General features: G+C 38.9%; 1 protein-coding gene across 1 annotated transcript in view; it reads left to right on the forward strand.

Annotated features, from left to right (window-relative positions):
- The window catches only part of LOC126299456 (lysophospholipid acyltransferase 5-like), a 196,914-nt gene that overhangs the window by 58,273 nt on the left and 120,046 nt on the right, over positions 1-18,595 (forward strand). The window contains exon 5 of the mRNA XM_049991373.1: positions 14,624-14,779. Within this exon, the coding sequence (XP_049847330.1) occupies positions 14,624-14,779 (156 nt within the window). The remainder of the gene's footprint in view (positions 1-14,623; positions 14,780-18,595) is intronic.

The following is an 18,595-nucleotide window of genomic DNA, read 5'->3' on the forward strand; positions in this document are numbered from 1 at the left end:
AGCTTTGATCGAAAATTAATAAATTATTGATGAGCTAGTGTATCTTAACATGTGTACACAATAAATGGCAGAGCCATTTTGAGGATTAAAGCAATGTTGCAAACCATCATATTGGTGCAAAATTTCTATGTTCAGTGTTTGTATAAGTATTTCTATACCCAATATCTTCTTCAGTTGCAAACGGTGTGGAATCATCATGTGATTAGCTCGTACTATGTATTTTGCTATTTTTTTTTCAGTGTATAGGAAGTGGTATAAAAGAACTAATAAAGAAAGGGAAAATTATGAAAGATGACCTGATCATCAGTGATTTCACTTAACAATTCATCATTTGTGATGCTTTCAGAAAGAAAGTGCTGACATTATACCGAGACTAAAAACGACTACCCTGCAGAGCCACTTTACCCCATGAAATGAAAAGCACAAGATTTAATACTTTTTGAAACTTGACTGACAACAAAAGTCTTCATACCTGTGCCTGTAGTGCATTCATTTTGAGCCCCCACTGCTTGTATTCACTGTGTGTAATCATAGTCCCTTACACTCAGCAACAGAATTTTTCATAATTGGCAACATGTAAAATAATTTCACTGATGAACAAGTGTTATTGGATGACAGTAGGCATAAAAACCTCTTTTTACTGCCAGCTGTATGAGTTCATTTTAAACAGTACACTGTAGTCACAGTTCAAAGCTATAGCAAAGGATATCATATACAAACATAATTTCAAACTCCTAATTCCATAAATTATCTGTTACATGAGAGATGCAGTGGTTAGCACACATGTAAGTGATTGTTAAATCCCTTTCTGGCCACGTGTATTAAGGTTTTATGTGGTTTCTCAAAAAGGCCAAGATTAATTTTCTGCAGCATCCTCATCCAACCTCCATCTTTGTAGACCTCACCATTTACAGGACATTATACCTTATTCTTCTTTCCTTTTCCTCCATGGGAACACCTCACCTGCAAAGCAAAACTTGTGTGGCAAATTTTTTGTGCAAGCAGGATATAAAGATTATCTTAATTTTGTACCACCCACTGTAGGGTGTGGACAGTAGAGATTAGTACACTTCTAAACTGTTATCCCTGTGATGTGGGCAGTGTTTTTCCCCCATGGAATAATCTTGTCTTTATTCTTAACAAATAATACAGTCTTCCACAAATGCCGGCCGGTGTGGTCGAGCAGTTCTAGGCGCTACAGTCTGGAACCGCGTGACCGCTACAGTCCCAGGTTTGAATACTGTCTCGGGCATGGATGTGTGTGATGTCTTTAGGGTAGTTAGGTTTAAGCAGTTCTAAGTTCTAGGGGACTGATGACCTCAGAAGTTAAGTCCCATAGTGCTAAGAGCCATTTGAACCATTTTTTCCCACAAATACCATTGTTCAGTGATTGTATGTGGAATGTAAGAGAAATCATGTCTATCAAAAAACTGGACACCTTTCTGAGCTGATTAACAGAATTTCACCTTCTTTTTTGGACTATCTTTGGCAAACCAGATAGTTATTATTGCTTTTCTCTGAACTTTATTTCTTTTCCAAATTTCTCCTTTGTTTCCTTTACTGCTTCCTCAGTGTACAGATTGAATGACATTGAGTACAGGCTACAACCCCATCTGACTTCCCTTTCATGTCCTTTGACTCTTACAAATGAAGATTAGTTTCTGTACAAACTCCCTGTATTTTATTCCTGTTACCTTCAGAATTTCAAAGAGTATATTCCACTCAACATTGTCAAAAGCTTTCTCTAAATCTACACTGGCTGTAAATGTATATTTTCCTTTTTTCAACCTATCTTCTGAGATAAGTCAAACGGTCAGTATTGCCTCGCAGATTCCTATATTTCTCCTTAACTCAAACTGATGACTGCTGAAGTTGTCTTCTTTAAGGTTTTCCAGTCTTCTGTAAATAATTTGTGTAAGTATTTTGCAACCATGACTTACTAAACTTGTAATTTGGTGATATGCACACCTGTCAGCACTTGCCTTCTTTGGAATGGAACTACTCATTATATTCACAGTGTCTAATGGTAATTTACTTGCAACATATATTTTGCACACATGGTATAGTAGTTTTACTGTGGCTGGCTCTTCCAACGCTCTCAATAATTCAGAGGGCAAGTCATGTGTTCTGGAGTCCTTGTTTCAACTCAGATTTTTCAGTGCTCTTTCAGATTCTTCTCAAAGTATTGTATACCTCATCCCATCTTCATCTACTTCCCCCTCCTCTTCTATAGAATTGCCTTCAAGATTATTTTCCTTGTATAGCCCTCTATATATATTTCTTCCACCTTTCAGCTTTCCCCTTTCTGCTTAGTACGTACTGGCTTGACGCACAAGCTCTTGATATTTTTACAACTGCTTCTCTTTTCTCCAAAGGTTGCATTAGTACTCTTGTATGTGACATTTAACTTTCCCCTAGTCATCCATACTGCTTAGCCATTTTGCACTTTGTCAGTCTCATATTTTAGATTGTCTGTATTCCATCTCTTGCTTCACTAGCTGCATTTTTAAATTTCCTCCTTGTGTCAATTAGAGTCTGTATCTCATGAGTTATCCAAATATGGTCTGTATCTCCCGTGTGTTCCAAATATATGTACCAGGACTTTCTTTTTGCCTATTTGATTCTGTGCTCTTTTCACTATATCGTCTCACAAAGTTATACATTTATCTTCGATTGTATTCTTTTTTCCTTTTTCAGTCAGCTGCTGTCTAATCCTTCATTTCCTCAGAAACCTGTGGTTCTTTCAATTTACCCAGGTCCCACTACCTTAACTTCCCACTTTTTTGCAATTTATTCAGTTTTAATTTGCAGTCTGTAACCAGTAAGTTTCTCCCAGAGGCTACACCTGCCCCTGGAAATGTTTGGAATTTAAAATATGCTTTCAAAATATTTGTCTTTCCATTACATAATCTAACTGAATTAATCATCTTGAGGTTGAAACCCTTCTGTCTGTGTTTGCTTTACCAGTAGATTTGTGTTTGGAGAGGGCCCGCCTTAAGCCTGAAACTTTCCCGTGTCCCCACTTTACCCAAGTAAGTGGTAAGTGCTAGCAATATTAGACAATGTTCTGTACAAAATTCTATCAGGTGGCTTCCTCCAGTCCATATTCTCCTACGATTTTTCCTTCTTTTCGTTTTTCTGTTATTTAATACCAGTCCCCATGACAATTAAATTTTCATCTCCATTGACTATAGGAATAATTTCTTTTATATCATCATACATTTTTTTCATTTGTGTCATATGCAGAGCAAGTAGGCATATAAACTTGTACTACTTTGTTGGGTGTTGACTTTCTTTTTATCTTGTCTGCTGTGTGTTCACCATGCTGTTCATAGTAGCTTACCCACATTTGTACTTTCTTGTTCATTACTAGACCTACTTCTGCAGTGCCTCTCTTTTATTTTGTGTTTATAACCCACTACTCATCTAACCAGAGGACTTGTTTTTCATGCCAGCACACATTGTATGTAACTCGAGAGGATGCCATTCCCAACCTCCCTACCTCAGAATAAATCTGAGGAGGTGCCAGGAATTGAATTGTTCCTTAAATAAGATCATAGTTGGTACCTTCCTTCACTTTTGGCAAAAATATCAGTGATGAGAGTGTCTCCCAAAAAAAAAATGGTACATCTGGCTCCAATACTTTGCCTGTGACATCTAAATGGGGATGAGTATGGTGTTAGGCACTTGTAAATATAAATACTTAAATCATGAATTTACTATCCTATTTCACATGGGTAGCAAAAAATTCAGTATCGCTTGGCACACTATGACACTATGGTACAAATGACAGTTCAGAATGATCGATAACAACTAAGTTCATGTAGTGAATGACTGGCTAAAAGCAGAGTCCAAAACACAGCAAAGTCATCATTAGAGTACAAAATCAGTCCAGAGTGAATACGAAAACAGCAAAAACTGCAAAACATCATATGAAAGGCATCCTGAAGGATTCAGGTGATAAGAGACAAGTGGCAGTATGTGACTTTGCTTGCGTAATTAAGTGCAGAACTCCACCAGATGGCACAAGCCGAGAGTACAATAGGCACACCATCTGTGGAGCCATGAGGGACTGTCTCTACTTGCCAGCCACATTATGTAGGCTCCATATTGATACTGTAGTTTGGCAGGGAATCTGAATCACTGTCAGATACAAGAGTGAACTCATTGGTACACATTAGAACAGATATATTAAGTACTTAAATATTTTTTCTCAACAATTCTGCATTATCCACAAATCACCTGACTGCTCTGTAGAATGCACTTCCATTTACACCCCCAGTGTATGCACTGAGTGAGGTGGTGCAGTAGTTAGCTCACTGAACTCGTATTCAGGGGCATGACGGATCAAATCCACATCCGGACATCCTGATTTAGGTTTCCTGTGATTTCGCTAAATCGCTACAGGCAAATGATAGGATGGTGCCTTTGATAAGGGGATAGCCAATTTCCTTCACCATGTTTTCATACTCCAAGTTTCTGCTCCTTCTCAAATGACACCATTGTCAACAGGATGTTAAATTCTAATCTTCCTTCCATCATTCCTTCGTACATATCTTGTCTCTTATCAGTGCAGGAGCATTAAGAGTTCATCCACATTTGCTGGTGTATGAAGTCATATTTTAACTGTTTGTGGTACTGTTTGCAGTCCTGTTGGAGAGCTAATTGTATGTGCTGAGTGCATATGGTTCAGAGATTAGCAGCAATTCACTTTATCCTGATAGTTTTATATGTTAGACATTTAGTTTATTAGTCATCTCAGTGCAATTTGCAGATAACTTTCCACTTCTGTCACAAAGAATTTATTTACTTTTTCCCCTTAATTTTGTGGTGTTTTTAATTAAAGGAGGTTCTTCACTGTAGTGAAAGATAAAGAGGCCCTTTTTCATCCAGATATTGCCGATGACTCAGTAGCTAAGTGGAGAGTACTGCCAGAATAGCTAAAGTATTGTGTGCAAAATAGAATTGTCAACTTAGCTAGAAAACGTATCTTCAATTAATATCACTGAAGAAATTGTGGATATTGCACTATAGATACCGATGTTGGCGTGTTCCAGTAAACTAGCTGTTTAAATGTAACAGATCATGAGATAGAATGGTTGCCTTTCTAATTGATCTTGACCATGAAAAGACAAATATATATTGATTTAATAATGCTACATTTCAAAATGTGTTGGTCAACATTGAGCTTGTAATGAACAAAAGTGTCTTGAAAGAACTTTTTATAAAAATTTGATCCTCCCAGAAGTAGCATCTCACTTTGATAGTTTTTCTTGTTGCATGTTTGTTCAAGATAACTACTAAATGCTCGGGATATAAATGTGTGAATGTACAGATAGGAACGTGGATGATCATAGCTAATACTTAAATGTATTTACAAAATTTATAAGAATAAAATTGAAGAGAGTGCAGAATTCACAGCTCAGTGTTATTACAACACTGCAAAGGACACAACATATATGCATTTTGTCTGATGTTAGGAGTGTGGCAGCTCATACCATTCACTACTTCCCTACCTTAGCAAAAGAAAAAAAAAAAAAATCTGTATTAGTATATGCCTTCATAATGAGTCAGATATTCAGCACACCTACATTAAAAAGTTTATTGTCATCCAAAATAGGTATTGGGTAAAATATTTTCAAACACAATATCACTCAGCAGTTGTAAGTTGGGCCACTGCGGCAAGCACAATGCGCACCGACATTCAAACGGCACACCTGCAACTACCCAAGGCAGCTGGCCAGGAGCAGCCCAGTCTCTGACCGCCATCACCAGGTCTGTCGTGGACATGCAGCAATACACTCGTGACATTTGATGTGGATAGCATCTTTGTAAGAGCATGCACTGGCCTCCTGGCCCTCAGATGTTAAAAGTGTGAGAGACATGTAAACGACTTTTCATTGTATTCATGTTGAGACCACTCTGTGAACCAATAAATTGTATCTCTTTTATGGCTGTGCAGTTCCTTGTGCTCCTAGTTATAATGCAAGTGACAATATCAACAGTCAAAAGGCTTTACTTCAGTCACTTCTGCAACAACAGCAATGACCATGTTGGAACGGTTGTTGGTTGTGTTGACCCAGGCTCAGCCACCAGTTGTTCACCTGCTGCTGTTCCCCTCCTTTGATGAATCCATGGAAGACTGGGACATTTACGAGAAGCAGCTTTGCTAAAATTTCCTGGTGTTCCAGGAGCTTGACATGGAGGTCTGTCATGCTTCTTATCGTGGATACCCCTAACTTACTGTGCCAGTTAGCTCCTCTGCAAGAACCAGCATCACTTTCTTTTGACAATATGTGTAGTTTGCTGTCCCCCTATCGTCGCAAACAGCTGCAGCAATCATATATCGATTTTGGGCAGCCAATTTTCGTGACCTCAGTTGTAAGTGTCGATTCATCATAGCTAAGTCTCAGGAGTCTTATGCAGATACAGTGGTCAGAGATTCAATAACTTGTTTGGCCCAGATAAAAGAGAGTGCAGTAATACGTCCTTCAGTTTGAAGACCCCACATTAGAAGAGGTCATTCAAGGTCTCCTATGCCATGTAGCACCAGTTAGAGACTTGGAGTGATGTCATCATTTTTGACAGCATGCATCTCTGGCGCATGGAGCCTAGCATGCTGGAGGGAAGAGGAGGTAGCCATAGTACAAGCAAGCCATCCGGACTGCCACAGACAAACATATCATATGCAGGAAACAGCAAATGCCACTTCTTATGTTGTGCCCCTCTTGTTTCATACAGCATGAGTGGGTGACCTCTTGTCATAAAACAGAAAAAAAAAAACAAAAAACAAAAAAAAAAGGTCACCACATAGCAGTGGTATGTCGATCTCTACCCAGACAGGAGTCATTGCAGGAGTCAACGGACGTCGATTTCGTACTGTTTCGTCATTGTGTTTGCCATTGTATGCAGGCCAGTAGAAACTTTCCATTGAAGTCCATGTGATGGATAAGCCAATTATCCTATAAATCATTGTGGGAGTCACCGTGTCCCCACTCAACAGGCAGATCTCTGCCAGGATCAAATCCCCATTGGTATGCATCAAGCATCAATTGGTAAGCTATAACTATCAGTAGATTCCTGTTCTCAGGCTATTCACAATCGACAATGTTAAAAAGCCAGTTGTCTGTTCTGTTACATACTTGATGGTTAATGCTGTGAGTACTGAAAATTTGTTTGGGTAAATGCCTTTGATACTTTTAGTTTTTCTATTGCAGATGTGGTGTTCTACCAAGTGGCTTATCACAAACTAGATTCCTTGTTGTCTGAGTTTTTGGCTCTGTTTGACCCAGGATTAGGTTGTGCAAACAATTTAACACCACATATCACTCTCAAACTCAAACCCTCTTTCCACCCTCGCTTTTTTCAGGAGAGGCCATTGCCGGTAGCTTTATGTGATCAGATTAAGACAGAGCTGGATCACTTAACGTCATTGGGATGATTAGGCCTATTTCCTCATGTGAATGGGCTGTGTCCTTAGTGTTTGTAAAGAAACCGCCTGGTCAGCTTCAGATCTGTGAACTTCGAAGTTACTATTAGTGTACAGTCAGTCATAGACACTTATCCCTGTGTAGCCTAGAGGAATTGCCCACGAAGTTGGCTGGTGATCAGTTCTTTACAAAAATCCACTTTTCCGAAGCCTACTTTCCGATTCTGTTGGACAAGGCATCAAAACAGTTGCTTGTGTTTAATACGTCTTTCGGCCTCTATCAGTGTCAACGACTAATGTTTGGGGTCACTTGTGTGCTTGCCACCTTTCAGTGTTTTTTAGGACAGGTTATGATGGTTGTCCCTAATTGCATTAACTATCTTGATGATGTAATTGTGACAGATTCTACTACAGAGGATCACCAATGTAACCTCTGTCCTTTGTTTGCTGTTCTACAGGCTGTGGGGTTGTCAAATGTAATCTCCCTAAGTCTCACTTTTCCCGCCTCACATTGTTTATTTGGGTCATGAAATTTCCCATCAGCGCATACGCCACATGGAACAACATTTCACCGGGATTACAGATGTGTCCTGTCGGTCTAATCTATGAGAGCTTAGGGCATTCCTCAACAAAGTGGCATGCTATTTCCAGAGTAGCTACTATCACCCACCCCTTGCATCTGTTGCTTTGGAAAAGTGCTCCATTTGTTTGGTGTGCAGCCTATGAGCATGCCTTTGTGCAGCTTAAAGATAGCCTTTGCTCCACGTCTTGTCTTACATCATTTCGACCCAGCAAGCATCTGGTACTGACCATGGTTCTGTCTCAGTAAAGAGTGAGAGCAGTCCTAGCCCATCACCATGCAAACGATTGCAAACAGCCTATTGCCTTTGCACCGAAAATGCTCAACTCAGTTCAGCAACATTGTTATCAGGGGAAAAAGAAGCTCTTGTTATTGTCTATGCCTCAAAAAATTTCATGTGCTCTTGCATGGTGCAGAATTTTATTTAATTACCAACCATAAGCCTTTGTTTTCCCTGTCTAACCAACTTCCTTACTGGATAAAGCCACACTTTGTCTTCAGTGTTGGGCTCTGTTCTTGTCTCAGTACATTTATGAGATCCATTTTCGTCCTGTGTCACAACATACGAATGCGGATGCTCTTTCCCAGGTCCCCATGGGCCCTGACCCCTCATTTGACCAGGAGAAACTGTTTTATTTTCAACTGTATATGGAGGTAAGGCATGTGGTACAAGGTGTGCAACTTTGCTTCTGCCATTTTTTCCCCAACATTTGAGGCTATAACAAAACAAAATGGTTACACATGTATCATTCAAAGTATTTCCATCACTGGCTACTACTTTCTCCCATCTTTCGGGCAGTGTATGAATCTTGCATTTAAAAAAATTAAAAAATTAAAAAAAAAAGTTCATCTTTGAAGCAATCCATGAATCGATCCAATTTGTGACGTCTTCATGAGATTGGAAGTGTTGGTCAGCCAGGCTATGTGTCATTGATCTAAACGGGTAATAGAGGGAGCAATGGCGGGTGAGGTAGGACTTCCCATTTTAACGTTTCCAAGTACGTTTTGACCTCTTTTTGCAATGTGAGGTCGAGCGTTGTCGTGCTGCAAAATCACTTTATTGTGCCTCTCACTGTATTGTGGTCATTTGTCTATTAATGCCATGCCCAAACCCATTAATTGTGTTCGATAATGAGCACCTGTGATTGTTTCACTTGGTTTTAACACCTCATAGTACATGATGCTGAGCTGGTCCCACCAAATGCAGAGCGTGATCTTGGAGCCATGAATATTCGGTTTGGCCATCGACATGGAACCATGGCCGGGATATCCCAATGACTTTTTACATTTAGGGTTATCATAATGAACCCATTTTTTGTCCCCGGTCACAATGTGGTGCAGAAATCCCTTCCGTTTTTGCCTCTGAAGCAACTGTTCACAAACACACAAACACTGTTCAATTTCTCTAGCTCTCAGCTCACACGGGACCCAAGTTCCTTCTTTCTAAATCATGCCCATAGCCTTGAGACATTTTAAAATGGCTTGCTGTGTCACTCCCACTAGTCGTGCCAGTTCTTCTTGTGTTTGATGCGAGTCTTCATCCAGCAATGTCTCCAATTCTCCACCAGTGTGCCCTTCTACGATGTTAAAATTACCATCCTTGAAGCGTTGAAACCACTCACAATACATTCTTTCACCAATAGCATCCTTACCATACGTACTTGAGAGCGTTCGCTGAGACTCAGCCGCTGTTTTGTTCATGTTGAAACAAAACAGTAACACCTCCCGCAAATGATGATAATTATGCTTGTAAACTGACATTTTCAATCAATAACAACTTTATGATGCAGACTCAAACCAAATAATGTTTGAATGAGGGTATGTTGACCGAGGTCCAAGCTAACTGCCTGACGTCTGTGATCTGTTTCTTTCGACTGACTTACTGGTGTCGCCACCTATCGCCAGAATGGCGGAAGCATAGTTGTACATCTTGTAGATGGCTTTTCCACCACCAGTTCCTCTGCTGTGGAGACAGATTCAGTACTCAAGCAGGTCGTACGCATGATACGAGGCATGTTGAGGAAATAAGTGTATTAGATTTTTATATCGTTTTTGGAAAATGTGTATTTGAAAAAAAAAATACAGGATACTATTGATACACTTGACTATTTTTCCACATAATTGCCATCCCGTTCAGTTCATATAGTGAGCTGTGGCATAAACTTCTTATGCCCTCCTAGAAGAACTCTCCCTCCATCTCCTTCCCCCACTTCAGAACAGCTGTGTGTCAGTTGAAAATTTAATTCCATTCATGTACCTTCGGGAGGAGAGGTGATATGGGGGTGATTCTGAACATCCCAGCCAAATGAGTCCAAGAGCACCTTGGTTGTCAAGGCTGTGCGAGGATGTGCGTTATCGTACAACAAGCTCACTGCTCTCACGAACATTCCCCCCCTTCTGTTTTGAATGCTCCTTTTGAGTTTTTTAGGGTCTCACAATATTGTTGTGTATTGATCGGTGGCAATTGAGGCCAAGAGCCCTGCTGAGCTGCTGTTCAGTCGTCAGTCACGGACACTGCTCATCCTCTTGCTGCTCAGCAGGCATCTCCCATCACCACTGGTTTTGTTGACATTGCACCTAGCACAACAGTTTGGGCCAGGATGTTTAGACAGTGCCCTAACTGGATTCCGGCTGTTTTCCACAGCAGGTACGCCCATCAAACCTTCATGGTTTGCACCAAAGATCGACTTGTGGCATGCCACCGGAACCAGTTCCCTCCCAGGATGGGCACAGGGCCCCCTCCTTTGCTCATGGGCCCAACACCTTGTTCTTTGTGGGCCCTGCGCACTCCAGGGTCAAGCAGGCCTGGTCGTACCCACGTACCTTGTCAGTGTGTGCTTCATCAGAACTGACAGCAGGTTTGCTTTCTGTGGCCGGTGGCATTGCCTCCCACTGTGCTGAGCAGTCACTGCCATCAGTGGGGTGGAAGCCACGTCTCCAATGCCAGAACCTACCCTCTCCAGTACACCATCATTGATGCCCATGCCAGCACCCCTTGTTATAGACTCTGACGTCCAGATAGTCCCCACTCCCTTATCACCAATCCTGTCCACTGGGCTCGACAGGCATTGGGGGTGCACTTGTTTCACTCACTTTTATCCATACGCACCAGTCCAGATGGATTAGGAATTTCTCACACTTTTGGCTGCTGCACCTGGCACCGCACTGGACATCTTTTCAGTCACAGAATCGTGGGCGGTGACACTTGCCCCCCCCCCCCCCCCCTAATCCCCCTCCACAAGAAAGGAGGTTACCATACCTACCACCCACATCAGTCATAAGTTGGGCCACTATGGCAAGTGTAGTGCATGCTGACATTCAAACAGTGTGCCCACAACTACTCGAGGCGGCCGCCAGGGACAGCCTGGTCTGCCGTGTGTGCACAACACTATGACAGTGACACTAGATGCCGATAGCATCTTTATGTTTTCAAATGTGTTTGAGACACGTAAACTGCTTTCATTCTATCCTATTTGGTGTTACTCCATCACCAAATAAGTTGTATCTCTTCTATGATCATGTGTTTCGTTATGTTCCTAATTAGAATAACACGTTCATGTACTCTGTGTTGTTTAATTATCCATTTGCTGTGTAGTGTATTTCAGATTTATTTTAAATATTTGGTAAGTTGTTTCAGATCTCTATTTTTCTTCTTCTTCTTTCTTTCTTTCTTTCTTTCTTTTAATTGAAATTTATGTCTAGGTCTGTAAGTTCCTGTTCAAAGTTAGAACTTTTTATGTAATAATTGCTATTGTTTTTGTTAATGTTGTTATACCAGTTACTGGATACTCTTAAAAGGTGCAGCTAGAATCACTACATTTACTGAAGTTATTTAAAATAAATCTGATGACTGTTTCTATTTGTTATTCTTGTAGTGGTTTCTGTAGTTTTGAATTTATATCTATAAATCAAGCACATGCTTCTCAGAAAAGAATTCCATTGCTAAGAATTTAGCTCATATATAAATAGCATGTAACTATTAGGAGCAGACAGTTACACACTAAGTATACTGATGACATTCTGTGTACTAGTGATTTCATTCTGCTTTAAGAACTTTTTATTTGTTATGAAAAATGAAGTGCCTTGGCTGGAATAACAATAGTGTTATGAAGTGGATCAGATTGCTACTTACAACAATGAGGAGGCATTGACAAGCAGACAGGCATATCTACAAGTGGACTGTTCTGTATTACTTAGCTATCAAACAATGCTCTTCCTTGGATGAAGAAACACATCTGGTAAAGGGCTTTGTCTGATATCTAAATAATGTCTAACATTGTACTTTTAAATGTACCTGTCTGCTGGTCAATTCCTCCTCATTGTCATAAGTAGCAGTCTATTCTAATACATATTGTTACTTTTATATGTTACAGCTCTTTGTAGAGTTCCATGTTTTGTATGCCTGTCATTCTCCATCTATCAGCTGTAGTTCAGACCATTAGTTTACTTTTTTCAGTGTTACTGTATTGGGTATTGTTCATTTGCAAACATATCATCACCACCGCCACCACCATCACCACCACCTAGTTTATACCCACTGCTAGACACATTTCTCCTTTGGACTTCAGTCTTTACATTACACCGAAATAAACACTGGTATTAAAACTTAAAGTTAAATAATATTGAAGTTTTGTACGTGGTAATATTGTATTAGTCCATAATTTGATAAAATTTTAGATACATTTACATTGTGTCTTCTTACAAGGGAAACTCCCCATCACAACCCCCTCAGATTTAATGGTAATAAGGCCCAGTGGATAGCCCGTCAAAAACTGAACACAGATCAAACATGAAAACAGGAAGAAGGTGTATTGAACTGTGGGGTGAAAAAAGCAAAATAGAAACAGTGAGTGGTCAAAAAAAAAGTGTAATAAAAAGCAGCCTCAAATGGCAATGATGTCTTGGATAAGTGGTCATTATATAAACGTGATGAATAGTGAGAGCAGGCAGGGTACCACATAGACATCTCACAGGAGTGAAAACAACAAATAAACAGGTGTGAAGTATGTTACAACAAAAGAATTCAGCTCTCAAAACCTCCAAAAGGAACACAACTTCAAAAACAGTAAAAACTTATATCTTGGCAGAGTACAGAGAAACTGTGTGGTAGGTGAAACTGTTGCGTTCATTTGTTGCAGCTTATGTGACAAACTATTATGTTTTCATCATTTCCTTGGGAGTGATCACATTCACATTCATACAAACACCGATATTGAGCAAGAAGGTATATCTCACACCTTCCTGTTTTCATGCTTGATCTGTATTCAGTTTTTGACAGGCTCTTCTCTGGGCCTTCTTACCACAAAATCTGAGTGGTGTGCGATGGGGAGATCCCTTTTTAGAACAGTTGGAGGTACTTTTCAGACTGACTGAAAAAAAATTAACAAGAGAATCCATTTTTCTCAATGCTGCACAATTTTATTTTGATTACTGTAGCTGTTTTATTTTCATTTCAGTTAAATTGTGGTTATAAGTTAGCTTCTTGAAAATTACTTATTTACATATGCAGGAGTGGACAAATATATGGGAACACCAGAAATGCAACACATTACCATGCCTAATACAATGTAGGAAAACCATTGGCATTCAAAACAGCTTCCCATTTCCTTGGAGTGGATAAATACAGCTCATGTATTATTTTCAAAGGAATCTTCTACCAGTCTTCCTGTAAATTAGTGGAAAGTTTGTATGAAACTATAGGCTCAATAATATAATAATACTGAGATCTGGTGACTGTGGTGACGATGGGAGTTGCAACAAGTCATCCTCGTGCTCATAAAACCAGACCTGGACGATGTGAGCCGTGTGAACAGTTTGTCTTGGTACATAGTACCCCTATTGGGGAACAAATGTTGTACCACGGAAAGGAACTGATCAGCCAAAAATTACACACAATCTTTGACAGTAATGCCACTTTGCAGAGTAACCATGGTACCCTTAGAATGTCATGAAATCATCACCAAACCTCCACCACATTTAACTCATGGGACATTAACCCAGCCAGAAGTTGGGGTCAGTGTGAAACGAGACTCGTCTGACAAAATGACTTTTTTCCATTGGTCTGTTGTCCAGGTAATACCTGGCGTTGGCACCACATTTTCCTGTGTTCACATTTGCTCGAGTGATGTGTGGTTTGGGAATTGCAGCTCACTCTGCAATTCCAAGCTTATGGAGCACCCGTGATGTTTTGGTGCTGACAGAGTTCACAAGTGCGAATTCAGTTCTGCAATGACTTTTGCAGCTGTCGTCCTCTTATTTTTCATCAAAGTCCTCTTTGGCAACCGTCTTGTCATGATCATTTAACACATCCTTCCCTAGACATTGTGATTTAGTGGGCAATATTTTTCTGTTGTCCCTGTAGACTATAAATCTTCGATATGGTCCCTCTTGAAACACCAAACACTTTGGTGCCCTAGGTTATGGAAGCACTGAAAATCATGTATTAAGCATTGAGCCTATGCTTTTCATATGTAGGAATGTTCTTTGTCACTGAACCATCTGCCTGAAGATAGAGCTTGATGCCAAAACTATTTCCAAACCAAAATTGAGCAGAGTGAAACAACAGCATCACATTACTAGCAATTTCAAAGCAACAATTATATTATGTTTTCTAGGAGCTCGTGCCAAAGAATCAGAGGGAGACTGCACTACAACATGTGCCATCTCTCCTGGAAATTGCAGCACATGCCTACTTCCCAGGGAGTTTCCTTGTTGGACCACAGTTTCCAATGAGGAGATATTTGAATTTTGTGAAAGGGAAGTATGATCAGGTAAAAATAAATATGCTGTTTTGAAAATTTACTTCTCAACTTTGGTGGAAGATTAAGTAGCAAAGTGATATGTCTCTATGTTGCTAAACATATACAATTATGCATTTATCATGGTTATAGTTTATTTCTACTTACCACCTCTCCTCCCTCCTTCATGTGAATTGTTGTTAGTCCTTTTATTTATTTAGTATAATGAAGGTCTATAAATGTAGGATTATTTAGCATTTTTTAATCTTCATACTGACCAAGTAGGATTATGTAAGAACTTCAGTTCTTCTTCTTTCGTTGTTTCCTATTTTTCCAGTAGTCCTTCATCTTCTCCCCATGTTGTCATTTTCTTTCTTCTGTCCATCTTGTTCCTAATTTTGTATTTCTTCTGCTTTGGAAATTTAGTATTTTATTATTAGAAAGGTTTCTTTCTGTTATCTTCAATTCTCTAATAATGTTTCTTTTCAGTTCTTTTTTTTACTTCTGTGATTCATGGTATTGTCTCTTTCTTTTCCATAAATACAGTTTTTTATTTTTTTAGCACATTCATTTGATAGAAGCATTCATAGAGGATATATCTTCACTTTGCCATTACTTCGATATTTTTTTATTTTTATAGATTTCTTCATTACTTCTCATTTTCCAACAATCTGTAGTTTGTATTGCACCCATTATTTTTCTAATGATCCGTCTTTCAAATACCCCTATTCTGCGCAGCTTGTAGTTCACCGTTAAGCATTCACACAAACATTCGGGTTACCACTGTGGTATAGAAGTTTAGTTTTGTTTTTCTAGACTTGCAATTCCTGTTATATATCTTTTTTTTATCAAACAATACATACTCTTTTCCTTATTCTTAGCTCTTACAGTCATCGCAAATTTTTCTAGTCCATTCCGCTGTACAGTTTCTCTAAGATATTTAAATTTACTAACGTGCTCTGTTTTACATATTTGTGTGTTTAGGTGTTTTGTTGCATTTTTTAAAATATTTGTCATGAATTTTGTTTTTCATCTGAAAGTTTGAGTCCAGTTCTATTCACTATTTTTTTCAGAAGATGTATTTCAGTAACTACTTCCATCAGATTTTGTGGACATATTGCAAAATCATATGCAAAAGCCAGACATTTTACCTTAATTCCATTTGATTGCCTTCCCAAAATTATTGGTTCAGTTTTGAGATTTTGTAGCTCCAAATTCCAGATTCTTACAATTTTTCTCCCAAAACACAGTTAACAGTGAGGGAGACAGGCTGTCCTTTCGTCTAAAACGCATTATTATTTCAGACAGTGTGGAGTCTAGCTCTCAGGGAATGAGAAAAATATAGTGTAGTCAGGCACTTTTCTTACAATAAAATTGTTTTAAAGTCAGTATTACACAGGTTTTTAATAGGGTCAGAATTGGAACATTGGTATAGCTATCAACAACTCGTCATTATCTTCCAAATTATTAAAAATACTCCATACCCTGTGTCTAGCTAGCACCCCCCTCCCCAACTATCATACAGGTGCCCATGACCCAAATTTAACTTTAGATAGAATTCACCAATGATGATATCCAGTGTTTCTCTGTCTCCAGAATCAAATGCTTTCTTGAACCTGATACACGATATTGTTAAAAGTTTTCCGGTTAACATTTTTTGATGAATTATTGATTTTAAGTTAAAAATCTGGTCTGTGCAGGGTCTTACCTTTCAAAAACCACACTGATATTCTACCAGTAGTTTCTCTAAAGTTTCTTCAACTCTGTTGAGGAGAATTTTTGATAATATCTTGTGTGCCACTAGCAGCAGTGATAGTCCTCTGTAATTGTCAACGTTTTGTTTGCCTTCTTTTTTATATAATGGGGGGATTAATGCCATTTTCCACTCTTCCGGAATCTTTTCAGTTTTCCAAATGTTTTCAAAAAGAGAGTGTAGATCACTTATAATCTTTGGTTTTGACCATCTCAATAATACTCCTGTAATGGAGTCTTCACCACTTGGTGGGAAATATTTCTCAGTATTTTATGGTATTGCTGAAAATTCTAAGTTAACTTTACTCAACCATATGAAATGCTACAAAGTACAATAAGACTCTTATTGTTGGGGTTGGGGGGGGGGGGGGGGGCAGAGAGAGAGAGAGAGAGAGAGAGAGAGAGAGAGAGAGAGAGAGAGCCTATACTTCTTCATGCTATTCACATTTGGTGTACCAGTTAGCATGGGAAATGTGTTAATGTCAATATTTCCACTACACAGCACACAATTGCATGCTAAATGATTCTAAGTTCTAATTAATTGCTTCTTTTTTTGCTGAGGAGAGACGTTTGATTTTATGTTTTAGGATGTTGTATATTAAGTGTGATGTTTAAAAGTACATGACCAATAATGTGATGATAATACTGATTTTTATGCTACATTGCTTTTGTTATTTACAGTGAAAAAAGAACTACTTGTATAAAGGGTATTATCATTATATGCATTCAGTTTTTAGTATTAAAAGCTGCTGCTCAAGTCTGTGATATTCTTATAAAGGACATTATCATTATCTGCATTCAGTTTTTAGTATTAAAAGCTGCTGCTCAAGTCTATGGTATTCTGATTACTGCAAATAGTAAATAGCTAAGTTTTTGAAAACAGCTACAAGTTGAAAAAATACAAATTGCGACTTGTGGCTGTTTTCAAAAACTTGGTTTTATTGGTCGCTTAATAAATAACTTTTTGTACATTTATACACATTAATAGTATAAGGGGCGATCAAAATGTTTTCGTTTTAGGCCCTTGGTGCAGTATATATGCTGTTATGACTTGAGAAAACTACAGTCATATGCTCATAACTGTGGGATCTTTGATTGATCTGGGAGGTGGTTGATCAGAACTACGATATGTGAAATATTAGTTCACTTTATTAAAAGAATGATAAAAATATTTACTCAACTTTATGCAATGTATAGCCACAAGAATATGCTGAATATTTAAAGCTGTCTTTGAATATTAAAACATCACTTGATGCACAGAGTTAATAAATTTGTCTCTCGAAGTATAGACGTACAAAGTTTGAAAATACAGTTCCATCTGTAACATGAATAACACATGTGTTCTAACTAGAGTATGTTATCTCCTTGATCAGCAGTCATTATCTCTTTGCTCAGAGGACACGGACTGTAGAAAGCCTTCCTTTGCTCGGATGTATATTGATCTCAGTGCAGTGGCACTGCAGCACTGGGAGACAGGGCATGGCTTCACCAGCACCTCCCAATGGTCTTTGTGGAATGGGGGGGTTGTGCAATATCATAGTTTCGTATTATCAGACCAATTTTTTTCAAGTCTACTGTGACAAGTGCAGTTTACATTGAAATGTTTTGGGAATTTGTGAACTAGTTGGACAATGTACCTCAGCAGGTACCAACAGGATGGTGCCACAAGCCACACATCTCTAGTAACCCTGGCAGAGTGATTTCGAAAAGACTATGGCCCCCAAGGTCACTTGATTTAACACCACCTGACTTTTTCCTCTAGAGTGGCCTAAAAGAAAAGGTCTACAGCAACAAATCACACAACTTGGAAGAAATACAAGAGAACATCATCTGTGAAATCCAGGCAGCAGAGGTCCTGGCAGCAACCTTTGAGAATCTACAGCATCATGTTCAACTGTGTTTACAAGTTCAGGACAGTAACTTTTAGCACCTTTTGTGATTCGCCTTTATTTCCCCCTGAACATGGTATAACATGTACATTTAATTTCCCATTTTTTATGCAAAGCATTTAAGTGTAATTCAAGCAAATTTTTGTTTTTTGGGGCCTCTTTTGAGCAGGACATCATGTATTAGATCTATTGGAAACAAGCATGCCTA

The sequence above is a fragment of the Schistocerca gregaria genome, chromosome X, assembly GCF_023897955.1.
Source record: "Schistocerca gregaria isolate iqSchGreg1 chromosome X, iqSchGreg1.2, whole genome shotgun sequence".
Lineage (NCBI taxonomy): Eukaryota > Metazoa > Arthropoda > Insecta > Orthoptera > Acrididae > Schistocerca > Schistocerca gregaria.